Consider the following 26511-nt stretch of genomic DNA (forward strand, 5'->3'; position numbering starts at 1 on the left):
AGTCATACTGCCTCTTACCTCTGTTCCTTGGGCATGGGGGTTGGCCTGGGCCCCAGCTATGTCCCCCAAATAGTCATCCAAGCCCCACAGTTTGGGGACCTCTGCTCTATAGCCTAGTAAAGAGGAGAGGACAGAACGTACAGATAGGAACGAAAGAGAAACAGGAAATTAAAAAGGGACCTAGTTAGTCTCAAAAGAGTCCTAAAGCTCTTTTAATCAGTTGTGTCAACCTAACAAAAAAATAGAAATGCCCACGGCTGGTGATGGGACACAAGATGGGGAAGGCTCTTAGTTACCACAGAGAATTCTTTCCCAAGTCTCTGGCTGGTGAGTCTTGCCCACATACTCAGTGTTTAACTGATTGCCATATTTGGGGTCAGGAAGAATTCTTTTATCTGGGTCAGATTGGCAGAGATCCTGGGTTTTGTACTGCAGGCAAGTCAAGCAGGTGGATACAGGGCAATTAAGGTGAAGGGAGCAAGTAGGCATGGTTCACTACAAGTATAAGTGAGTCTAGCAAGAAGCAGCTCATGATACTTATCACACTGATTTCACATAAAGAGCCATCACTAGGCTCTTTATGACTTGTCCTACTGTCACAAAGGCTCAAGGGCTTAGCCTACAAAATGGTGAGCATGTACACTGCTATAGAGAATTCATTATGGCAGCTACTACAAAACAATAAAGTAGAATCATCCTGCTGGGACTGTGGGAACCTAATGCTGCAGACAAAGGGAAAGGACGTGGCCAGTAGGTGCTGGAGACAAAGTGTTTAGGATAAAGCAAACAAATATAGCCATAGACTGTGCAGAATAGTTAACAGTAGCTAAAACGCTACCTTTCTATTTAATCACCACCTTAGCAGTAGTAAACAAATCTGGTTAAAAATGTAGTATTAAAGTAGTGTAATAAAAATATGGCAGCAGAAAAAGTTCAATAAATTGAACAAGGCACAATTGTTCTGTTTTCAGAAAATGTGCAAGTCTTCTGAGATAAGGCAAAATAGGTCTGCCAAGGGCTGACAAGACAGTTTAAATTAACCATGGTCAGGGTTAGATGTGTCACGGGATGAGGAGGTGTTGTCCATGTGGAACTGGCCCAGCAGCTGCAAAGACAATCCAACTCCAGGACCTGCTTGAGAAGCCAGTCTTCGCCTTTCAGTGGAGCTGTGCGTCTAGATCATATTTCTCACAGAACTTGTCTGTGAATGGAATACATGTGAGGAACTCACACCATTCACACTTGATCGGATAGAAATAGAACAGAATCACGAGTCCTGAGAAGAGTCCAATGAAGATGAGCTGGAACACTATAATCTGGCATCGCTTCCGATATAAATCAAATTTCCCAAAGCTAATGTAGGGCAGGAAGGCAAAGGACAAGAAGAGGCCACTGATGAATCCTGAAATGTGGGCAAAGTTATCAATCCAAGGCAGGAGGCCAAAGGCAAAGAGGAAGAGCACCACAGCCAACAGCTTGAAGAAGGCCCTCCATGGCCGTGCCAGGATCTGCCAGCTCTGGAAGAGTTCCACAAAGAGACATGCCAGGATTCCAAACTGGGATCCTGCGGGGCCCACCTGCAGGAGGAGGACGACACAGGTTACAGAGAGCGAGACCAAACCAACCCAGCTACTGATTGCTCCTGCCGGGTCTCAGCTTCACAGAGGTGTGTCTCTTGCTATCCAGTGCTATCAGCCACTAGAATGCTCCATGTCAGTGACTCTGAGGAGCTGCCTCATTCTGAGTCAACAGCTAGCAGGGGAGCCATTTTCTACTGGGGGGGAGGGGAAGTATCTGCATCAGGCCTTCTGCCAGTTTGATTCAGCCTTCACTCCTTGTAGGGTAGCATTAAAGCAACAAGCATGCTATACAGCCCAAGCTAGATACCAGTATCCAGGGGTGAGGAATACAAGGTATCCTCTAGGCTAGTGATACTCAGGCCTCAGTGATTCAGGAGCCAAAGTAGCTATCAACATTACCCAAAATAGCCACAGTAGTGTGAATTCATTGTTTCATTTATTACAGTGCTATATATTCTCACAGCAGAATGACTGACCAAGTATATTATTATCAACTATAGTTGGTTAATAATATAGTAAAACATACTGATGGTGTGATTTTAATTATTAATCAATCTAAGTTATTAACCAGTGTTTTAATGTCATGTGCTCCAAAGAGGCCTCAGGAAACATATTAAAGAAACACTTGCTGCTCGCGAGCCTCAGTCTGAGTATCACTGCTCTAGGCTCTAGCATTCTTCTAAAATGCATCAGGACATCAGCTGGGAGCATGAGAGGACTTTGGCTGCTGGATACAGTGGGGTCTTAGAAGATGGGAGCAAGGAGGCAGGGTGAAGGTGTGAGGTGAGAGAGATGGAGGAAGGTGTGGGAGTAATATTGTATGTGCTTCTCCTGCCATGACAGTCTGTTTTAGTTGTTTGCTCCTTTTTCCCTGCCATGGGAACACTCAGCCTTTTAAGATCAGGGCCTGCCCATAGCCAGCAGCCTAAAGACAGTGACCATTTGTGGAAGAGTGCAGGCATATTGCTCCTACCTGCAGTACAAACATGCTCAAGATCATTTTCAGGGGTAAAGAGTGGGCCATGCCTGGCTGGGGAGGCCTGGTGGCAGTAGCAACTCCCATTGCTGGGATTCTGTTTAAGGCCAGTTCTACACTACGTCACTCAAGGGTATGAAAAATCCACAGCCCTGAGGGACCTTGTTATACCAACCTAACCCCCAGTGTAGACAGCGCTGTGTCACCGGGAGATTCTCCCATCAACAAAGCTACTGCCTCTCAGGGAGATGGAGAAGCTCTCCCGTCGGCACAGGAGTATCTTCATTTAAGCGCTACAGCAGTGGTGCAACAGCTCTTGGACATTAGCTATGGAGCTCTCAGTCTCTGGTCTGTCAGGGGCCTGAGCCCCTGCACTAGGCTAACTCAAGATGGGCCCCCTATCATGCTGGGCCATCTCACTGCCTCCTCAGGACCGTGGGCAGGGCCTGGCCTCACTCCTGTTTCTCGGGGCCATGTCCTGAAAGGGCAAGACCCTCAGAGGGTCTGGAGCGCTCTGGGGATTTTACTGCTCAGCAACTGGACCAGTTGGTCAGTGGCCAGTAGTGCAGCCCTCTGCCTCACAGGCCAGGGAGATGCAGAGATGGCCCATGACAAAAGTGGCAGTGGAGGCTGAAGTGCCAGGAGCTGTCATCCCGCTCCTTATCCAAGTGGTGTCCACAAAGGAGGAGTTGGGCCACTCTGGGGTCCCCAGTCTGGGCTGTGCCTACAGAAGGTAACTGGAGGTGGGTGTGTTAGGGCTGGGTGATGTAGGATTCTGTGCTCCCAGCAGGTAACTGGGCCTGCTCACCTGCCAGAGACCTACCTCTGCTCTGTAGGGCAGGAATATTGCACTGGCCAGGTTCCCTGTGATGCCGCTGAGCAGGTAGATGATGGAGATGCGATGCCAGCCTGCCAGCTTTTCCAGGTCTCGCAGGATGGTCATCTGGAAACAGACTGAAACCAGGCAGTGCAGGATCCTACCAAATCAGGAGAACACCAGAGCTGAGGCAGCAGCTACTAAGGTCGTGTGCAGTCCTGCTCTGTAATCCCTGCCCCAGGCTCACCCATGGCCTCTGGCCTGCCTCCCACATGCACTTCAGTCCATGGCCCCAGCGAGCACCTGGGCCAAGAACATGAAATATTTGTAACTTATTTGAGGTGCAGAGGAGACTGGCCCCATGCTGAGCACTGCCTGTAACACACCCAAGCAGGGATAACCACTCCCCACCCGTTGCAGGGAACCAATGAGCACCATGCCCAGGTATCCCACACACACAGACACTCCCCCCTCGCCATGACAGTGGCAGACACTGGTTTGTTTTTGCAGTGAGACTTACCCAGCGTGGAGGAAGAGGGAGAGCCAGAGGCGGTAGAACTGGTCAGGAATCTCTGGGTTTAGGAAGGGCAGGAGGCCACAGACATCATCCATGCAGTGCACCTAATAGAGAGCAAGGTCAGCTGGAAGCCCAGAGGGTCTATGTCAGGCTAGAGTATGCTGCCCCCTCCTGCCACACAAAGGTATTGCTCTGCCTGTCTCATTGTAATGTGCCTAGTGCCACAGAATCTAGGCACCTCTGCACCTGCGTGACTGCCCCCTACAGGAAGATATGCATCTTTCCCCTGCTCACATGGGGGAGCCCACTCACCTGACTTCCTGTCAGTAGAGGAGCCTCCATATGGGTATTGGTGCTCTGTGCAGCTGCCCTAAGTTACTCCCTGCAACTCTCCAGTTACCCTCCTCTGCCCACAGAGAAGGGAAGTCATATTCTCCCCTCTTCATGGAGAGGAAGCAAAAAGACCACAAAGCACATCATGAGCAGAACTAGAACCAGGGTTCTGGTGCCTCATTTCCCACCCCCCCACTCATTCCTGAATCCCTGCAGGGCTAGGGGGCTGCCTGGAGCACAAATCCTGCACTGGTCTCCAGAGAGGGAAGAGTTGCCTTTTCTAACCTGTTTGTGGCTCAGAGCCGGGCCTGACCACCCACCCCCATTTGAATAAAGGCAGGAGAGCTCTGCGGGCAGTGCCGCCTCACATGGGGCCTGTTGTGGGGCACAGCAAGGGGCTCCCAAGCGAAGGGAAGGAAAGCTGCAAAATCTTGCCCAAATCTCATCACGCCACTTGGAGGAGACGGGGGAGAGGGAAAGCGAAGAGTGAGGGGAGGGAGGAGAGAGTGGCCATGAGAACCTGCCCTGCAGCCTTGGCCGTACCTGGGAGCAGAGTGTTGCCTCCTCATGGAAATAGCCCCGCATGAAATCACAGTACTCTCGGGATGTTATTTCACACCTGGGGAGGGAAACAGCAAGATTCATTTGTGCTATTAATAGCACCTGCTGCCCTCTTGGAGCCAGTCATGCTCTGCATGCTTCAGACCCCCTCATACCCTGAGTCCAGGCCCCAAAATTGGCACCACACTGTACCGGATTCAGAGATGTTCTTCCCCAGCACTGCTGTAGCCTCTCCCTGCCAGGGGCATTTGTGCCATCCTTTCTGCTGCCATTGTATGTGGTGATGTCCCCATTAGAGCCAGGGAACCACTCTGAACAATCCACCCAGCAAATGGAGCCCTCACCAATATCCTCCCAAAACGCATCCTGAGTCACCTTTGGCACCTCAGTAAATCCCGGCTCAGAGTCACCACCGTGTCTCACCCAGCAAGGGGTCACCGCCCAACAGCCTAATGCCCTGGGTAGCCCTGAGGAAGCACAGGAGCTGGCTTGTGTTGCCCTTCCCCTTTCTGTCTAGGGCCCTTGCCTGTAAACCCTTTTGGTGCAGAGACCAGGTCTTCCCTTCTTTCTGGGAGGTGCTCATCATGCTTCAGGGCACTCTTGGGCTTGGTGTACCCTGAACATCAGCCTCCAGTCTAGCTGCACAGCTCTAGCATAGACACAATTTACACTTGTGCAAATCCCATCAGTGTGTGAATCATGTCTATATTAGTAGTTGCACTACTACACCAACAGCTCTGCAGGCCGTGTAGACAAGGCTGTACAAGGCGGCATTGATTTCTATTGGGATTTTGTTCCATGAGTCAGATTGGAACCAAAAACTAAGAATCTCCCTGAAGGAATAATAACCCTAGTCCATTGATTTCCTAGCTAAAGGAGTGGCAGACAGTGAGTCTGCCACAATCTTGAGGGTCTCTAAATCTAAGTACTACAGCATCCATTGCGGGACTTTCTTACACTGTGAGAAACTTGAGGCAGGGACTGTGTCTGCCTCTATACGTGTACAGTGCCTAACACACGGATCCTGATCAGTTCTCTGGGCACCACCACCATGTGATTATGCTGGAAGGTGCTAATGGCTGCCAACAAATTGGTCTATAGAAAAATCACAGAAGGAGCAATTGAATAACCCTTTATGTAGTGATAACTGGAAACAAGAAGCTACAGCCCAAGGACACAATTAAGCAATGTGGTCCCAGGGTTTCCCTAGCAGCGATTGCAAATACAGGGGCTGAGGGATTGATTGGTTGCAGCTGTGTGTTCGTGCGCAAAAGGAGAAAGCCAGAAAAACTAGTGTAGCCCTGAAAGAGATCACAGACAGCTTCTCAGGGCACAGGACTCACTGGAGAGGCAGACTTTCAACTTGTGAGCAAGGAACTTTTGTTGTTTGTTCCTCCTATGTTCCAGGGAACAGGACTCTATGTCTATTCTTTGTAAATAAACAGGATCGCACGGAAGAAATACCTGACTCTTATAATCAATTTCCCCTCCTAATGGAGCAACCCCACAAGACCCCAATTATTGGCTATCCATATTGGCCAAAGGGGCACCTGTATAAAGAGCAAGAAGTTCCTCTTGCTGAAAGCCAGCCAGACCACCACACTCATGGTTTGCAGCACTGATTGATTCCCTGTCCATTATTATCTAACCTCTACTGACAGCTCCTCGCCCTGCCTGAGGATCTGGCCAGCCAGGGTATCTGGGACTATAGCAGCTGCTAATCATTCCTCCTGCCAGGAAGGACAGGCACCTGGAATGACTGTGACCCTGTCATTACATATGAGCCAATCCCAGGAGCATGTCTCCCCTCCTGCTTAAGAGACCCCCAGCACAGGGCTCTCCCCTCCATCACTGTAACCTGCCCCTCTCTGGTCTGCCCGCTTCTCCCTGCTCCCCCCATCCCTCCAAAATGCTTTCCCTGTCCCCCTGGCCACATGAGCACCCATTGCTTACCACATCAAATTCAAGCACCTAGCCCTCACTATAGAGCCTGCCATCTCTGCTCTTTTTCCCCAGCTCCCCTCCCAACATGCTCTCCTTTCTGCTCCTCGTACACTCTGCTTTGTACGCTGGCTCGTGCTGCTCCTGCGTCTGGCACAGCCTCCCTAACGTCACTACCAAGTGCCTTCCATCCTCCGTCAGATCCCTCCATAACTCTGTCATGCTCCAGGAGCTCTCCCTCCCGCCTCACTGTAATCCCCACAGCCGCTGCCAGAATCTAGCTTTGGCCTGTCAGCTCCCCAGGGCAAGGGACACACCTTAACCTATGTGTACAAAGACCATCTCCATTTCCAGCACGACAAAATGCGAGGCCCATTCAGTTTACACTGCACTCAGCAGGGGATGGCAGGCTGCTGGACCATCCCAAAGCACTACCAGATCATCAGATGGGCAAGGAAAACATTTATTCCCTTCAATGAGGAACAAACGTGAGGGCTCCAGATCTGAAGAACAGGTCAGTCCATTCCTAGTGCTCTGCAGTGTCAAAAAGGTGGCTCAGCAACCAATGCTCTAGACCCTTGCACACATTCTGTGCTGGCCAGAAGCTGCTGCCAGGGGTGGGAAATGCAGAGGGTGAGGGGGGCTACGAAGCATGCTATCCCCTGGCCCTCTCTGCTGGAGCCTCTGGCTTCTACCTTTCTGCTCCTCCCCATTCCGCACAGGGCAGGGCCTGGCTCTCTAGATGCACAAGCCTGAGTTGGTTCCATTTCTGTCTGATTTCCCTTTCACAGTAGTGCCCTGGGCTGCACATAGCCAGGGAGACACTACCCTCTGTGGAGAAGGACAAGTCCCCTGTACCTACATGCAAATTGCACAAAGCCTCTGCAAATGCACTGCGTGCCTCATCCTATTTGCAGCCCTCTGCAGATGGGCAGGTGGCCTCCATTACCTTCCTTTGGTCCCAATACAGCAGGGCCTGCCTGTGATCACGCAGTCCATATGAAGGTGGTTGGTATAATTCCCAGCGCTGTTTTTGGTGCAGATCTGGATAACAATAACAAATGGAACGAGATGGATGTGGAAACCTTTCCGCCACCTGACATGTGGGGAGGGTGCTGTGACCATACTCTGAGCCACCTGTGACCAGGTTCTGGGAGGGGATGGGGCTGGTGCTGTGGCCACGTTCTATCTCCATCTGATTTTGCAGGGGAGCGGTTAATGGGGATGCACCCAGGTTTGCAAAAGAACAACCTAATCATACATAGCTTTTTAGCTGCCAGTTGCGTGGCCCAGCCAGCCCCCTCCCCAAGATGGGCTCCACAAGCACAGGAGCAAAATCCTAGCAGCCCATACAGGCTCCTCCCAGTTACAACAGTTCCCTTGGCTTTTGACTGGGAAAAGCAGCCTTAACAGTCAGCCCTCAGGAGAGCACTCAGCAGGCTGGCCTAGTGCGGTGAATCCGGGCCTGTCTATCCTGGCCTGGCTGCTTTTCCCCTCCCAAACACCACAGTCAGATCAAAGGTTCAAAATCTCAGCTGACTGGAGTCACTGTTCAAAGATCCAAAGGCCTGGCCGAGCTATGCTTGGGGCTCCCCCACACTAGTGGTAGCTGTGGGCCAAGTCAGCCCCCAAAGCAGCCTGGGCCCCGCACAGCCCTTGCCCAACTCTTCCCTTTCTGTGTCTCCCGGTTCTCTGAAAGAGGAGGCATCTCCTGGGGCTGCCCCTGATCCTTCACCCTCCCCCTGCACACAGCACTGATTTCTGTCTGAAGGCCTGGAATTCCCACTGACTGGTCAGTAGAGGATGTGCAAAGCATTTCTATGGTGATGAGGTGAACGACACAGGGCTGAGCCCATCTCCAGCGCCTCTGTTCCTTGGGCGGCTGTGAGGCTGGTGTGCTTGGCACCGTCTGTGCCAACCCTGGCCTGCAACTCCCTGCCCCCCACCGTGATTCTAGCAATGCTCACCGGCCATTTGGTGATGTCATCAGGCCATTCATGGGGATCCATCGATGCTGGCTGCTCACAAACCCTGAGGCAACAAAATCCAACAGATCAGCTGGACAAACCAGGCAGCAGCAGACAGGCGCAGGCCGGGGTGGAGAACCCCCACTGCCAGGAGCTACAGCACCATGCTGCTGCCGCAATCCCCAGGGTTTCCTCCAAGCTCATGTGCAATGTCTGTAGGGCTGAGGACAGGTTAGGCTGAGTCAGGGATCGCTCAAGGTCAGATGGTCCAAGCTGCCATTGGCAGTGTTGTGCCACAGGAACCGAGGCCTCCGTATTGAGAGCACTTGTCATGGTGCTGTGATGCTGACTGAAGTGCAGTCACTTGAAGGGGAACACCTCGACTTCCTGGTGCATTAGCTGATTCTACCAGCATCTGGGCCACTTGCTGAGCAGCAAGCTGGCTGGCCAGCTCCTGACAGAGCACCCCAACTCTGCCCTGTCTGCCAGCTCTCAGACTCCTCTCCACGCAGGGCCAGCCCCACACCCAGCTACCAGCAATCCCCCAATGCACATTTCCCCCCTGCACAGGGAGTCCCAGGGAGATTCTCAGGAGTCTGGATGCTCCAGTGAAATACATGGCTCCAACAGAGGGCAGGGTGGAGCCACAGGAGGGGAAGCGACAGGCCAGCCAGGGTGGCTCCCATGGATTGTGGGCTTCTGTGGTATTTGCCATAGTCACAGAGCTGCATGCAGGTGGGGCCTGTGCTGCCAGCTCAGCAGGAAGCAGCTAGGAAGGCAGGGAGACTGCAGAGTGGGGAGCAGGGGATGGCATGCAGGGCAGGGCAGGTGCAATGCAGGATGGGATGGCTCAAGCAGGGTGAATTCCAGCAGTTCTGAGCCAGGCACACAGGAGCTCCCTGCCTGGATGCTGCTGGGAGCTCAGGGAGAACATCAAGCACAGGCTACAGGCAAAAAGAAAAGGAGGACTTGTGGCACCTTAGAGACTAACAAATTTATTTGAGCATAAGCTTTCGTGAGCTACAGCTCACTTCATTGGATGCATTCAGGCTACAAGCGGACAGCAATGCCCATGGGGAGGAGGAGCAGAAATTAGACCAAGTATCCAATTGGTCTCTAAGCAGCACCACCCTTCCCCACAGCCCCCACGCTATGCCCCGTTCCCTGCCTCCCTGCCCAGTGACACTCCACACCCCCTTCCCCACCTCTACCCAGTGACACGCTGTGCCCGCTTCCTCTACCCAGTGACCCTGTGCCCCCACCTGTGTCCAGCACAGTTTGCCCCATGGTATATGAATGCATCAGAACCTCTCTCAGCTCCCATATTGGGGTAAGAATCTAATCATGCTCCTTCCTCCAATCAAGGCCCAGAGCAGTCTCCTTCTCCAGCTGTGGATCCACTCCCCTTGCCTGGCCCATTCTCCAAACAGCCTCTACTTCCTTAAGAAGCGCCAGGATAATGAGCTGTCCCACCCACTCCGCACAATGACTCCTCTGACTTGTTGCACAGACACGGCAGCCCCTGACAGTCACCAGGCGGAGAGAGGCTGAGCTAGCCCTGAGCCAGGCAGTGCCTACCTGGGATCCTGGTGACAAACAGATCCAAACTGTCTCTTGCCTCCTGCCAGTGTTGGCGTGCTGGGGTGGTGGGGCCATTTCACCCACACGGCCAGGGTGGACTGTGCAGGAGAGAGCAGAGGAGGCACGACTGAGCACCACAGGGCCCAGGAGCTCTAGGAGGCAGAGGCATTCATAGAGATAATCTGGGGGTGGGGTGGGGGTCACAGTGACTGAGCAGGGGGCTGGGGGATCAGAATGAGATGGGGTCACACACGCTGAGTACGGAGACTTGGCAACCAGCCTACAAACTTAGCCTGATTGTGAGCTCAGCTGAGAAAAGTGAGGGAAAGTTTACGAACTGTTCCAATAAGCAATAACAACAAATGGCGAGGGGGAAAGGTATGAAAGGGAGGGAGGCAGGCCGAATTAGTCCAAACGAAGAGGCCTATTACTATAACTCAGGGACTGTGTTAAGATCATGTTTGTGAAACAAGAGAAGTGTGAGATCAGAAATCAATGGACCAAAATTGGTGTGAAAGAAATTAGGTCTAATTGTTGAACAAAATAATGACGTGACAGGCTATTTCTCCCACCACTCCCTTTTGGGGGTCCTTAAAAAAAAAAAAACACACTTCAGGGGGAAAAATCAAGAAGCTGCCAACAGCTGAGTGGGAGATGGGTGGACCAGAAGGAGTAAGCATTACTATTATGGCTGCCACCCCCACCATTCTGAGACCCCGGGATGCACCAGGACACAGTTGGGCCTTTGTCATCCTGATCCTGAGAGATGCCCTGACCAGACTGAGCCAGAGGGACCCAGCTGACACCACCACCTCCACGGGCTTCAGCTAAATCCCAGACGCCTCCTGGGATGTGAGACTGTCACACACACCTCTTGTGTCTATCTTTCCTTCCCCACCTTACTTCTTCCCTTTCCTATCTCTCTTCTTTTCCCTTCTGTCTAACCAGAGTCTGGCTTAGCAGCCAAGACTGTATATTTTGCAACACTGCTATAAGCCTGTGACCAAAAAGGCATTTAAAAGCAACACCCTGAACATGATGCTGGTATGAGTTTGTCAGGTCTCAGCGTGGCTGATCAGACCGTGCGCTGCACCTGTGTTTCCGCAGTAGCAAGGCTGCAAGTGAGGCAGTGGCAGAAGCTGCAGTTTCTATCTTTGCTGTCCCCTTTGTGTGTGTTTGTCTTGTGTTGCCTTCTGGGAAAGGGGATCAGACTTTCCCAACAACAGCTTGAGCCCAGCTCAACTGACTTCTCTATTCCCCAAAAGGACAGCTATTACCTGCTTTGATACCATCTCAGGGACTCTCAAACAAGATTTTTTTTCCCTTCTAAAAACTCTTCCTAGCTAGAGGAAAAGGGAACAACAGAGGTTGTTAAAATTACATTTCAAATGTTTTAAACTGTTTTCTCTTTTCTGAATCTTAATAAGGTCACGGGATGTGTAGTGGTGTGTTTGCCATGGTATTAAGCAGGCGGAAGTCTGCGTCCCCCAAACCCTGAACGTTGTCAGACACTGTTTAACACCTTTGACTCTTTGGGCCCATTTATTCCACCTAAATGAATACAAGACCCAGGTAGGTGGGAGGCTGCAGAGGTCCACACCAACTGGGAAGGGAGGCTGGAGGTGTCACAGCTGCCAGGCAGGCAGGGAGACTGGCCTAGGGGTCCCATCCGCAGGCGTGATGATGAGCAGTGAGGGAGGAGAGGTGTGCAGGGCTGTGAATGGGTTGCAGTGGGGGCACTCACAGAGCATTCCTCCTCCGAGGTCTGCACACAGCCCGACTTGTCGTTGCGCACACAGCAGGCCGAGTGCTTCTCCTTCTCTCGCGTAGCACTGATGAAGTTATGCACCTGCTGGTCCTGCCTCATACATGGCGAGAACTTCGCCCCCAAGTGGATCAGGGCCTCCTGGAAAGAGACAGGGCTAGGAGCTCAGCTGAGGGTCATGCAGGGGCCAAGGGGGAAGGGAGGTCTCTGGGGGAGGAGAGAAGGAAGAAGCTTGGCAGCAAGGGGTCCAGGAGAAAAGGAAGGCAGGGGGAGGCTGGGCAACAGCTGCCTCTGGCAAGTCAAGGCAGGCGGGGATGAAGGGGGAGGGCAAGGGGCTGGGCACAACTAGCAATATGCACACATAATACATGATCCCAAACAAGTGTCGTCAGTCTCCGCAAACAACAAGGATCATCTTCATCCTGTGCAAGGTCCCCCTCATGCTGGTGCCGGTGCAGGGGTGGAGGGGAAAGCACCAGTTAGGGCAGCCACCCCTGTTGCACTGACCCCTACAGGACTTGATATGTCCCAGCTTGTGCCCCACAGAGGCAGAGCCAGATCTTCAGCAGGGCATTCCCCTGGCCAAGCTGCAAAGTGCCAAGCAGCAGAGGGCAGACCCCATTGGAGACACACCACATGCTTCCCTAAGCAGGGAATGAGCCCATTTTACAGGGGCACCCAGCTCAGGCAATGCCACTCTGATGGGACCCTGAAAAGCTTGGCTGGGCCAGGCCACAAGCCCACTAGGAAGCATGTCAGAGCACAAATCGCCAGTCATGGGACCTGAGAGTCACTGGACACGCCCTGGCTGGTCAGACCCTTGCACCAGGCTCACCGCTCTATGCAGAAACAGCAGAGCTGCTGAACCGCTCAGATGAAGGTGCGGGTGTACTATCTGCCCCAGCGCCAGGGACCCAGCCCGAACTGGTGGGACTCACCGAGCTGGGGCCAATCCAGAAGTTTTCTTGTTGAACATATTTGACGTTTTCATAAATCCCCCTGTTCATCAGGACCTGCAAAACAAGAAAGCAGCAACCCCCTCTGAACCACATGGCCAGCAGGGCACCACAGGGCGCAGACGCAATGGTAAAAAGGGGCACTAATTGGGAAGGAGCAGTGGAAACCTGCAATGCCTGGGGTAGCGGAAGCCCTATAGCAGGTCATCAGGCTCAGGTTTCTTTTAATCCAGAGCTCTCCAAACAGTCCCCTGGACCAGAAGGGAGTGGTGTGCGCATGGCTTGCCCTGGCCTCTCAATTGATCTCCAGAGCCTCAGCTTTCATTAATAGACCCCTTCACCTCCATCTGTTCTGGTTGTGAGAAAAAACCTTGAAAACATGCCCCAAGTGTGATGGATGCAGCAATGTTTGCCGAAAGTGAACCCAGAGTGGTGTCCTGCCCCGTTCGTTTCACTGGTGCGGACTCAGATGCCTGGGATGCTGCTCTAAATGTCACCCTTGGAAACTGCTGCATTGCACATCAAAGCACGCAAGAAGAGGAAGGATCATACTACGATTATCTACAAGTGTCTCCCAAAGGGGAGGGGAGGGAGGGTTGTGTGGGCCCTTGTCAACACATGGCCGGCTACAGGAGGTGGGTGGAGATGTATTTTCTTGAAGGGGGACTCAGCTTCCCAAAATGTGACACCCCGTTTTCACCCTTTGGGAGGAGCAGGATGATGGGACAGGATAGAATGCTGCAGCCGCTACAGGTGGGTTGGGATTTGTTTGGATTTTAAGGGAAATCCTGTCTCTGTGTCACTAAAAATAAATGTTTCCCTGCTGTGAACACCCTTCTGGGCTCAAGTGAGGAGGGGAGAGCGTTGTTAGATGTTAACTGGTGCCAGAGGACGCACAAACTTGAAGGGACGTGTGGGATCCTGTGCAAGGGAACTAGTACAAGCACTTCAACACAGCCTGCAAATCTAGCCCTTAACACCTCATGACATTGTAAGGTGTTATCCCAGGAGTCCTGGCTGAATTCCAGCTCTGCCCCAGACCCCAGCCTAGGATTCCACTCAGACACCTTCCTTCTAACCCGTGCTGTGGGGGCCAATGGGCCGCCAGGACCCTGCTCCTCAGGCTGAACAGTGCCACGTTGCTGCTATCTGACAGATGCAGAAATTACCAGCCCTGATGGGCTTGTCTCCCATCACTCAGTGCTAATGGCAGGAAGCCAAAGCTCACAGGCAGGCAAGCCCAACAGGCAGGTTTGTCTGCCCAGGCAACATGCTGCCCTTGAAAATCAGCCAGGCCTCTGCACAGTGGGGAATTTACAAGTCTGCAGATGTGTACGTGAATGCATGTGCACTGTGTGGCTGCAGGTGTGAACATGGGCAGGTGCATAGGCCTGTAGGTGTGCGTGTGCGTGCAACTACAGCTGCCAGCCCCTCAGGTGAGCACATTTGGCTGCCAGCTATTGGCCGTTGTCAGGAAACGCACTGACAAGTTACAGAACGTGGAGAGAGGTCAGGGACTCTGGTAATAAACAATCGCTGCGAAACAAGCACAGTTCATACCGATTGGCAGAGGATTTACTCACTGAATCTACGGTTTCATGTTGAGAAAACCCCACGGGGGCAATGCCATAGATACACACAGCAAGGATTGTGATGAGCGAATGCACAAAGGTGACCCAGTAGGTGAAGAAAGGCCTAGACAGGAGATGGAGACAATCACAGATCAGAGCCAGGAACAAGATCATGTTCATATTTTCTGGAGGTGTCTTTGCTCCTGGAGCATAAGCAAAACACCTGCTAATTCACATGCACTTCAGTCTGAAAGGAGCTTTGCTGTGACCGGTAATGCCTGGGCCCCACGCACAGGTGAGCAATGGTCTTTTCTGGTTTTCATTAGCACAGAGGACCAGCCACAAGCCGATTTAGAGCTGGGACAAGACTGGAGGAAATGTTTTGGAGGGAGGGAGGATTGGAACCCGGGGTCACACCCTGTCATATTCACTTCTTATGAACATTTGTGGAAAGTTTCCGTGACACAACATGTCAGGCCTGAAGCCTAAATCCATTTTGTGACTAAAAAAATTCATCAGGGAGGAGGTAAAAGGAGGAGACGTCTCAATTTCCCTGTCAATCTGGCTAATAAGACAGGTGGGTCTGTGCAGAGGACCACTCTCGTCAGCAACTAGCAGATGTGCTGGGCTGTCAAAGCCACACAGGCTCCAGGGTGCTCATGGCAGGACTGTCCCAATGGGCACCAAGGAAATGTGTTGAGTGCAGGGGTTCAAGGAATACACAAATAATCCCCACTGCAGGATGCATGTCTCACTCGGCAAGTGTCACACACGTACTCGCAGCAAGTGAGATGCATCCCACCCAGTCGGGGACATGCTAACCAGCTCATTGTAGCCCCTTCCAGCAACCCTTGCTGTAAAGGGGCTCGCTCCTCTCACCTGTGGTCATCCATGTCCTCGATCTGCCGTTTCACGTAGCTGTCTATGCGCTTGCGGTAGGTGCGGTTGGTCAGCCTGCCCACCATGCCCAGTCCGTATGGCCTCTTCTCCTTGGCAAAGAGCTTTCTGACTGGGACGGCGATGCGCTGGCCGCGTCGCTGAGGGCTCATGCTCACCACTTCCTGCCGTAAGCGAACCTTGGGCTGGGGCAGGGTCCCTTCCTTCTGTTTTCTCCAGCCTCGCTCCAGGGGACTGGAACATAAAGCAAGACAGCAATGCTTTGCTTCTGCAGAGTGCAGCAGGGAGCAAAGGCCATTCCCTGGGCTATGGCCACGGGGTCAGAGAGGGGGACAGGACAGCAGAGCAAGGGCTGGAGGGCTCCTTCCTACCCCAGCCATTAGCTCCTTGGAACTACGGAGCCAGGAACCAACCAAGCTCTGTTGTCAGAAGCTGGTTGGGGCAGGTAACTGAGCACTTGGCTCAGAAACCCCAGGGATTCTTAACAGGCGGTCTGAATGCTCAACCCCCAGAACATCTGTCTACGGGGAGGAAGGAGTGAGGGCACTGCTAGATTGCACAGGAAACCCTTCTCTTCTTGCCTTTGCACCCAAGCCCCATCTCATCTCAGCACTGCCCGACCTGCCTCCCCATCCCCCACCCTGTCTCCCTAATGCCCCGTCCCCCCAATGTCTCATCCCCCACCCACCCCGGCCCCATACCCCGCTTCGCCTCCCCAACATCCCGTCCCTGTGCCGCCACCCACTCTGTCCCATCCACCCAACACTCCAGCCCTGCCTCCCCATCCCCCACCCCCACCTCCACCTCCCAAATGCCACATCCTCCACTCCACTTCCCAATTGCCCCATTCTCCACCCCACCTCCCCGACTCCTGACCTACCCTCCATCCCTGACTTGGCCCCACCCACACCACCTCCCCGACACCTGAACCCCCACATTCCCCAAAGCCCTATCTCCAGCACCGTTTGCCCTACCTCCCTCACACCCCATCCCTCGTCCCAATGCCTCCACCCCACCTGTCACACCTCCCGGATATCCTATCTTTCGCATCCTCTACCTCTCCAATGCCCCATTCCCTGCCCTGCTCCCAACACCCCACCCCCTGCCCTGCTTCCGACATCCCATCCCCAACACCCCCCCCACTGAGGCTCCATCCCCTGCCCCAATGTCCGTCCATCTGTCCGACACTCCCCCCCACCCCATTACCCAATGAAGTTTTTTTCCCATTTGTTTTAAATCTCTGATGGTTTGGTGGGCGATGTGCAACATGCAAAACCAAGTTATTGGCAACCAGACCCCAATCCAAACTACTGTTCTGTTTTGGCAGCAACAGAAAAGTAGCTAACTTAAAATTAGAACACCCTAAAATCCCTCTCCCGTTCTCTCCACACACCACCTGGCATCTGCATGGCACACCCCATTTCACTTCACCTGCTCACATCCCTTGCAGTGCACACTGCATGGCACATCCAGGGCCGCACACCTCACTCCACTTGCTGGCTGCACAACACACTGTGGTGTTCCACACCTGCTCACCATCACCCAGGACGAACATAGCATGCCATGATCTGATCTCCATCTTTCTGCCATGCTGCTGCAGTGCACACTGTATCAAGCACCAGGTGGCCTTGTGCCTACACTCACTGGCCTCACATTACACATGGCAGGAGTAAAGGGAAGTTACTTATCTTGTTGTAAGTGGAGTTCTTTGAGGGTGTGGTTCCCCCCCACCCCATATCTATACTTTACGCATTTGACACAGAGGCCCACTACTCTGTGTCTAACTACTCTGTGTCAAAAAGAAAAGGAGTACTTGTGGCACCTTAGAGACTAACAAATTTATTTGACCATGAGCTTTCGTGAGCTACAGCTCACTTCATCGGATGCATTCAGTGGAAAATACAGTGAGGAGATTTTTGAGGTGCCACAAGTACTCCTTTTCTTTTTACAACAGAACCACAAACTCAGGAACCTATCATTGCAACAAAGCCCGTTGCCAACTGTGTCCACATATCTATTCAGGGATCACCATGATAGGGCCTAATCACATCAGCCAGACTATCAGAGGCTTGTTCACCTGCACATCTACCAATGTAATATATGCCATCGTGTGCCAGCAATGCCCTTCTGCCATGTACATTGGGCAAACTGGACAGTCTCTACGTAAAAGAATCAATGGACACAAATCAGACGCCAAGAATTATAACATTCAAAAACCAGTCGGAGAACACTTCAGTCTCTTTGGTCACTTGATTACAGACCTAAAAGTGGCAATTCTTCAACAAAAAAACTTCAAAAACAGACTCCAACGAGAGACAGCTGAATTAGAATTAATTTGCAAACTGAATACAATTAACTTAGGCTTGAATAGAGACTGGGAGTGGATGGGTCATTACACAAAGTAAAACTATTTCCCCATGTTTATTCCCCCCCCCCCCCCGTTCTTCAGACGTTCTTGTCAACTGCTGGAAATGGCCCACTACAAAAGGGTTTTCCTGTCCCCTCCCCCGAGCTCTCCTGCTGGTAATAGCTCACCTTACCTGATCACTCTCATTACAGTGTGTATGGTAACACCCATTGTTTCATGTTCTCTGTGTGTATAAATCTCCCCACTGTATTTTCCACTGAATGCATCCGATGAAGTGAGCTGTAGCTCACGAAAGCTTATGCTCAAATAAATTTGTTAGTCTCTAAGGTGCCACAGGTCCTCCTGTTCTTTTTACGAATACAGACTAACACGGCTGCTACTCTGTACTCTGTGTCAGCAGCTCGTCAGGTCTGACATACTCACTACACCTAACACACTGTTGTCACAATCTGTATCTGACAGATGGCATGTAAGATATCATTAGAAAACTAAGAACTCACAGATCATTAATATTCTTGCATGATGTATGTATAGGGTGTGTTCAAAAATGTGTGCTAGAATTATATACTTAGCATTTGTTTATCAAGCAATGCATAAGCACTTTGCCTTAGACACAGGAATGTGTATTTGCTTTTCTGACTGGCCTGGTTGACAGGCAGAGACAATGAAGGTCCATTTACATATTAGGCAAACAAATCCCCCAAGCTACCAAGTTGGGGAGGAGAAAGCATGGCATCTACACAAGAGCAGGAGAGAGAAAATTGGTCTGGGTTTTACATTTCAAAGAATACACTGTAAAGGTTTACTGGTCTACAAAGACAGGGGGCTGATCCTCAAGTGATAAGCAATTGAATCAACTGACTGTATGCAATATCGAGGTATAAAAACTGAGTAGAGTGGGGTCTTTTAGGAAAGCCTGTGACACACTGGTGATTAATATCAATGAGAAATCTCTGCATTAACACTATATGAAAATTACAAATACTCACTGATATTACATTTTACAGTCTGTGACCAAACAAAGGGAGAAACAAGTCTCTCCCAGACAGGGAAAGGCAGCTATCTATAAAAAGAAAAGGAGTACTTGTGGCACCTTAGAGACTAACCAATTTATTTGAGCATGAGCTTTCGTGAGCTACAGCTCACGAAAGCTCATGCTCAAATAAATTGGTTAGTCTCTAAGGTGCCACAAGTACTCCTTTTCTTTTTGCGAATATAGACTAACACGGCTGTTACTCTGAAACCAGCAGCTATCTATCTGTCCCCAATGAAATTAAGCAAGGTGTGACCAAAAACAATGGAAGCCCCATTAACACAGAAATCAGCAGGAGGATGGGAAGCCCACAAGAAGGAAAGACCTTGAGGTCATCCTGCCTGTGACATGTAACCTATCACTTAAATCAGCTTCTGTGCCAGATGACTGACAGACAGCTAATGTAACTCCAATTCTTAAAAAAAGGGCTCCAGAGGAGATTCTGGCAATTACAGGCCAGTAAGGGTAACTTCAGTACCAGGCAAAGTCATTGAAACTACAGTAAAGAAGAGAATTATCAGACACATAAATGAACATGATATGTTGGGGAAGAGTCAACATGGCTTTTGTACAGGGAAATCATGCCTCACCCAACTATTAAGAATTCTTTGATGGGGTCAACAAACATGTGGACAAGGGTGATCCCGTGGATATAATGTACTTGGATTTCAGAAAGCTTTGCAAGATCCCTCATCGAAGGATCTTAAGCAAAGTAAGCAGTCATAGAATAGGAGGGAAGGCCCTCTCATGGATCAGTAGCTGGTTAAAAGATGGGAGACAAAGGGTCAGTTTTCACAGTGGAGAGAGTAAATAGCAGGGTCCTCCAGGGATCTGTACTGGGACCAGTGCAGTTCAACGTATTCATAAATGGTCTGGAAAAAGGGGTAAACAGTGAGGTGGCAAAGTTTGCTGATGATACAAAATTATTTAAGATAGTTAAGTTCAAAGCTGACTGAAAAGAGTTACAAATGGATCTCACAAAACTAGGTGACTGGACAACAAAATGGCAGATGAAAGTCAATGTTGATAAATGCAAAGTAATGCACATTGGAAAACATAATCCCAACTATACATACAAACTGATGGAGTCTAAATTAGCTGTTGCCACTCAAGAAAGAGATATTGGAGTCACTGTGTTCTCTGAAAACATCTGCTCAATGTGCAGCGACAGTCAAAAAAGCTAACCAGAATGTTAGAAACCATTAGGAAAGGGTTAGATAAGAAGACAGTAAATATCAAATAATGCCACTAGTGAAACCCATGGTACACTCACACCTTGAATACTGTGTGCAGTCCCATCTCAAAAAAGATAGATTAGATATAATTGGAAAAATACAGAGAAGGGCAACAAAATGATTCGCAAAAAGAAAAGGAGGACTAGTGGCACCTTAGAGACTAACCAATTTATTTGAGCATAAGCTTTCGTGAGCTACAACTCACTTCATCGGATGCAACAAGTACTTCTTTTCTTTTTGCGAATACAGTCTAACACGGCTGCTACTCTGAAACAAAATGATTGGCGATATGGAACCGCTTGCATATGAGGAGAGATTAATAAGACTGGGACTGTTCAGTTTGGAAAAGAGATGACTAAAGGGGGATATGATAGAGGTCTATAAAATCATGAATGGTGTGGAAAAAGTGACTAAGGAAATGCTATTTACCCCTTCACATAATACAAGAACAAGGGGTCACCCAATGAAGTGTAGGACTGGAAGGGATCTCAAGAGGTAATCTAATCCAGTCCCCTGCACTCAAGGCAGGAGTATGTAATAACTAAACTATGCCTGACAGGTGTTTGTCTAGCCTGTTCTTAATAACCTCCAATGATGGAGATTCCATAGCCTCCCTAAGCAATTTGTTCCAGTGCTTAACTACCTGGACAGTCACGAAGTTTTTCCTAATGTCCAACTTAAACCTCCCTTTGCTGCAATTTAAGCCCATTGCTTCTTGTCCTGTCCTCAGAGGTTAAAAAGAACAATTTTTCGCCCTCTTTCTTGTAACAACTTTATATGTACTTTAAAAGTGTTATGTGTCCGTCATCGTTCCCCCCACTCCCCACCTCGCCCAGACTTCTCTTCTCCACTCTAAACAAACCCAGTTTTTTCAACTTTTCCTCATAGGTCATGCTTTCTAGACCTTTAATTATTGTTGTTGCTCTTCTCTGGACTTTCTCCAATTTGTCCACATCGTTCCTGAAATCTGGCACCCAGAACTGGACACAGTACTCCAATTGAGGCCTTATCAGTGTGGAATAAAAATTAATAGGCAGCAAATTTAAAACAAACAAAAGGAAGTATTTCTTCACACAACACACAGTCAACCTGGGGAACTTGTTGCCAGGGGATGTTGTAAAGGCCAAAAGTATAAATGGGTTCAAGAAAGTACAGAATAAGTTCATAGAGGATAGGTCCATCAACGGCTAATAGCCAAAATGGTCAGTGATGCAACCCCTTGCTCTGAGTGTCCCTGAGTCTCTTACTGCCAGAAAATGGGAGTAGACAACAGGTGACGAATTTCTCTATAATTGCACTGTTCTGTTCATCCCCTTTGAAGCATCTGGCACTGGCCACTTTGAAGACAGGATACTGGGCTAGATGAACCATTGGTCTGATCCAATATGGCCATTCTAACATTCTTGTATTATCTTATGTTGCCTCTCTAAATAAAGTCACTGAACTCTGGAAGATATAAGCAAGGACAGAGGTCATCTTTGGCATCCATCACCAGACAGACACAAGGGCCCAGAGCTCTGCAAGCTGAAAAAGATGGGCCCTTCAACCAAGGAGGGGCTGAAGCCACTGGAAACTGAATATAGGTGAGAAACCTGCTTAGGCCAAGACCTTTCACCTAGGAAGACAAAAGAAGCCAGCCTCTTGTGCTTTTGTGGAAGGCCCTGACTGAGGGAAAGTCAACCACGGCTGGAAAGAAGAATGACTGATGAGAGACACCATCTTTAACAAAGCCTGTACCTTGCTAGATTAAGTTTTAAACTTTAGATGTGTGCTTTCACTTGTATTTTCTTGTAACATCTCTACTTTTATTTCTTTTACTTGGCATCACATAACCTTTGTCCTATTAATAAATTTGTTTTTGGTTATTTTTGTGTATTTTTTTCTTATAAACCAACTCAGTGCTGTGTTTGAAGGAAGGGTGTACCTCTCCCAGTTAATAAGCTGTAATGTGCTTTTGTCTCTTAAAGAAACAAACAAACCTTATTACTTCTCAGAGTGGCCCAGGAGAGGGCTGGACATTTCAGGGCACACAGTTCTGGGAAAATTCGGGATTGGGAATGCGTTGGGGTCACCTTGCAAGTAGCAACCCAGGTTGGCGGAAACCACGGTAGGGCTGTTGTGCTGGAGGCAGGCTGCTGGAGTCAGAGTTGCTGCTCCAGGGATGCACAGCATACAGACCTGCGTGTTCATCTGCTGATGTCCAGGCTGTAAGCCACAGCAGCAGGGCGTTACAGGCAGGCCCCTCACTGAACTGCACTGCACCCCAAAATGTGACAATGCCTGTGCACCACGCACCTCAGATTGGAGAATTCTTGCAAACAGTGTCCGTTGGTCGGTGCTTATCCCCTTGCCACCAGTGTGCTCCACGCCGAGGATATAAGAGGTGGTGTGGACAGATGCCTCTCCAGTTCCGTCTCTCCTGTGAATGCAGACATGATCTGAGGCAGAGGGAAAGGAGGATGCGTAGTGGAATACCTATAAGAACTCCTGCTACCACAAAGTAAATTCCCTTTCTTCTTCAAGCACTGGTCCCTGTGTGTCTTCCACTGTGGGTGTCTGGCAAGCAGCACTCAGAGAGGAGGAGGATGCAGGTGGTATGGCTGCCTGTAGAACCGCCATTCTGAAGGATGGGTCAGCGGCAGAGTCTTGGGGTGGGATCCAAACTCTTCAGAGTGGACTCTGCTCTTGTGCTTATGAGAGAGTCCCCTGCTCTCATGTGGAAAACCTGTCAAAGGGTCCCTGGCCTTGCTCTTTCCTGCTCCTGTGTCAGGCCTTGTGCTAGGAGGCGTGCTCGTCGATGTACGGTGCGGTCCCCAGCCTGGGTCCAACTCAGGCCTCACAGCTTTCACCATGAGGTGCTTTTTAAGTTGGAGTTCTGGGTCTGGCTGGGGAAGGAGTGGTACATATTGCACTTGGTGGAGATATGCACTTCTCTGAGGCAGTGTATGTATCACTGGTGGTCATTGCTGACCAAAAAGAAGCAGGGAGAGGAGACATTGTTTCCAAATACAGGTATTCTGGGCATCATCTAATTCCTGTACCAGGGAGGCAGGAGGTTTTCTGGGAAGGGGATTTAAACTACTCACTAACTATACTAATAAAACCCATTAACAATAGCTTCACTACAGAGCTAAAACAGTAAAATCTTTGACATATTTACAGGTTTGAAGACAAGGACGAGGCTGAAGAGAAGGGAGAAGCTCCAGACAGTGGAGATTCTGAGTCAGGCCAGGAGACAATAAGAAGGTACTTTAGAGGCAGTTGGTGCACACAGCCTCTTATGGCCTTGGAGTGGAGCGTGAGGATGGCAAAGGCAGAGGCGTAGGCCAGTGGACACTGCTTGCAAGAACTCTCTGGTCTCAGACGCATTTGCAGCGCATGCTTATCCACAGTGGATGACACATAGGGGCTAGCACTCAAAGAAGAACCAGAGCACAGTCCTAGGAAATCTCTTAACTGGTTCCTGGAAAGCCACCACAACAGAGCATGAGCTTAGGGTGGCTTTATGTTCTCTAGTGTCTTCGAGTGACTGTTGCGGCTGCCAGTAGTATCAGACTATGTCCAATGGGGATCCACTGCCCACCACATCACTTAGTTGTGGTGTGGTGGGTAGTGAATATTGTGAGTGCTCAACTCTTTGGAGTGTGCATTAGGGAAAGAAAGAATCCACAGAAAATTAATAAGTGCACAAATAACACCCCCAAACTTTCCTGTGTGTTTGTAGGTTAGTTTCTGTGTTGCAAAGCATAACAGATGATGTTTTAAATGCTCAAAAGAAATTGAATAAAACAATCTTTGTAACCTTTAGGGATTCTCAGTGTATGAATGATTCGATACAAACCATTCCAAGACACTCTGAGAAGAAGACTGTGTTACGTGTCACTTGGAAAGTCATTCTTCTCAATGAGCAATATGGATTCAGATTTGACCTGTGGCCTAGCCTTGAACACCTCTTCGACTCTTGGGAGTTTGAGGCGTTTCTATGTGTCTTTAGAGAGAGGTACTGCCCTCTAAATTTCCTGCTATGAAGTCTCTGATTTGGTTTATGACCAGGTGCATACCTGACTCCCTGAACTGGCACCTTCAATAGTTTGATACCGTTCCCTAGAGTCTGAATTAAATCATTTTTGCTTTGATAAATAAAACCATTAAAATGATATAAAAATGGAAACACTGGGAATTAGTTTTGCCCAAAAATTGGATCTCATATACTTGTTGGAAAAGTGGTGAACTCCCAGTATTACTTCCAGCATCTGTGTCACAGCTGGTAACATTCTTAATAACATGACGAGGGAAAGCGTTAGCACAATGAGATGGATTGTGAGCAGCAGAACCGCGACAAGGTCCTTCCCCATGTCTGCTGTGCATTCACACCCTGGTGAACTGATAGAGCCAAGAACAATGCTGCCCTCTGCCAGTGTGAGGTGCCAGTTACTCAGGGAGTCTCTGACTTATCAGGAAACAAAAGGAAATGACATAGTTTGATTCCTTGCTAGGGTGAGGAACCAGTTACTAAAAGGAACAGTCACAAAATTGAAATGCCTGCAAGCTGCATGGAAATTTTTTAAAAACACCATAATAGAGGCTCAAACTATATGTATACCCCCAAATTAAAAAAATAAATAAAAAGGGAAGCAGACCCAAAATATGCCACCATGCCTAAACAGAGTAAAAGGAGTGGTTAGAGACAAAAAGGCATCTTTTAAAAATTGGAAATCAAATAATACTGAGGAAAACAGAAAGGAGCATAAATTCTGGAAAGTCAAGTGTAAAAGTATAATTAGGCAGACCAAAAAATTTTTTAACCAACTAGCAAAAGATTAAAAAATTGCTGTTAATTTTTGTAAGTACATCAGAAGCAGGAGGCTTGCCACATAATCAGGGGGACCACTGGTCAACAGACGTGCTAAAGGAGCACTCAAAGAAGATAAAGTTGTTGCAGAGAAGCTAAAGAAATCTCTACATGGATCTTCACTGCAAATGATGTGAGGGAGATTCCCACATGAGCATTCTTTTTAGGTTATATATCTGAGAAATTGTCCCAGACTGAGGTATCAATAGAGAAGGTTTTGGAACAAATTGATAAATTAAATGGTAATATGTCACCAGGACCAGGGATATTCACCCAAGACTTCTGCAGGAACTCAAATATTAAATTGCAGAACTACTAACGGTGATATGTAGCTTAGTGCTTAAATCAACTTCAGTACCAGATGACTGGTAGACAACTAATGTAACGCCAATTTTTAAAAAATGCTCCAGAGGTGATCCTGGCAATTATAGGCCAGTAAGTCTAATTTCAGTACCAGGCAAAATTATCAGACACATAGATGAACATGATACATTGGGGAAGAGTCAGCATGGCTTTTGTAAAGGGAAATCATGCCTCATCCATCTATTAGAATTCTTTGAGGGTGTCAACACATGGACAATGGTGATCCAGTGGATATAGTGTACTTGGACTTTCAGAAAACCTTTGATAAGGTCCCTCACCGAAGGCTTTTAATCAAAGTAAGCAATCATGGAATAAGAGGGAAGATGCTCTCATGGTCAGTAACTGATTAAAAGATAGGAAACAAAGGGTAGGAATAAATGGTTAGTATTCACAGTGGAGAGAGGTGAATAGCAGGGTCCTCCAGGGATCTGAACTGGGACCAGTGCTGCTCAACATATTCATAAATGATTTGGGAAAAGGGGTAAACAGTGAGATGGCAAAGTTTGCTGATGATACAAAACTAAAGATAGTTAAATTCAAAGCAGACTGGGAAGAGTTACAAAGGGATCTCACAAAACTAGGTGACAGGGCAACAAAATGGCAGATGAAATTCAATGTTGATAAATGCAAAGTAATGTACATTGGAAACCATAATCCCAACTATACACACAAAATGATGGGATCTAAATTAGCTGTTGCCACACAAGAAAGATCTTTAAGTCATTGTGAATAGTACTCTAAAAACATCCACTCAGATGTGCAGCGGCAGTCCAAAAAGTTAACCAGAATGTTAGGAACCATTAGGAAAAGGATAGACTATAAAACAGAAAATAGAAATCCAAGCTACACCCATACCTTGAATACCGTGTGCAGTTCTGGTTGCCCCATCTCAAAAAGGATATATTAGAATTGGAAAAGATACAGAGAAGAGCAACAAAAATGATTATGGGTATGGAACAGCTTCTCTCTGAGGAGAGATTAAAAAGACTGCAACTGTTCAGTTAGAAAAGAAATGACTAAGAGGGGATATGACAGAGGTCTATAAAATCATGAATGGTGTGGAGAAAATGAATAAGTGTTATTTTCCCCTTCACATAACACAAGAACCAGAGGTCACCCAATGAAATTAATAGGCAGCAGGTTTAAAACAAACAGAAGGAAGTGCTTCTTTACACAACGCAGAGTCAACATGTAGAAC

The 26511-nt window shown here is 49.1% G+C and overlaps 1 protein-coding gene across 1 annotated transcript in view; it reads right to left on the reverse strand.

Moving 5' to 3' along the window:
- Positions 1–815: 815 nt before the first annotated feature.
- Positions 816–26511, reverse strand: part of RHBDF1 (rhomboid 5 homolog 1) — a 107088-nt gene continuing 81392 nt past the window's right edge. The window contains exons 8-18 of the mRNA XM_077828703.1: positions 15445–15696; positions 14578–14689; positions 12977–13051; positions 12018–12179; positions 10271–10371; positions 8693–8756; positions 7675–7769; positions 4767–4842; positions 3894–3994; positions 3380–3533; positions 816–1577 (exon numbers count right to left, since the gene is read on the reverse strand). Coding sequence (XP_077684829.1) covers positions 1158–1577; positions 3380–3533; positions 3894–3994; positions 4767–4842; positions 7675–7769; positions 8693–8756; positions 10271–10371; positions 12018–12179; positions 12977–13051; positions 14578–14689; positions 15445–15696 — 1612 coding nt within the window. The 3' untranslated portion in view covers positions 816–1157. The remainder of the gene's footprint in view (positions 1578–3379; positions 3534–3893; positions 3995–4766; positions 4843–7674; positions 7770–8692; positions 8757–10270; positions 10372–12017; positions 12180–12976; positions 13052–14577; positions 14690–15444; positions 15697–26511) is intronic.

The sequence above is a fragment of the Eretmochelys imbricata genome, chromosome 10, assembly GCF_965152235.1.
Source record: "Eretmochelys imbricata isolate rEreImb1 chromosome 10, rEreImb1.hap1, whole genome shotgun sequence".
Taxonomy (NCBI): domain Eukaryota; kingdom Metazoa; phylum Chordata; order Testudines; family Cheloniidae; genus Eretmochelys; species Eretmochelys imbricata.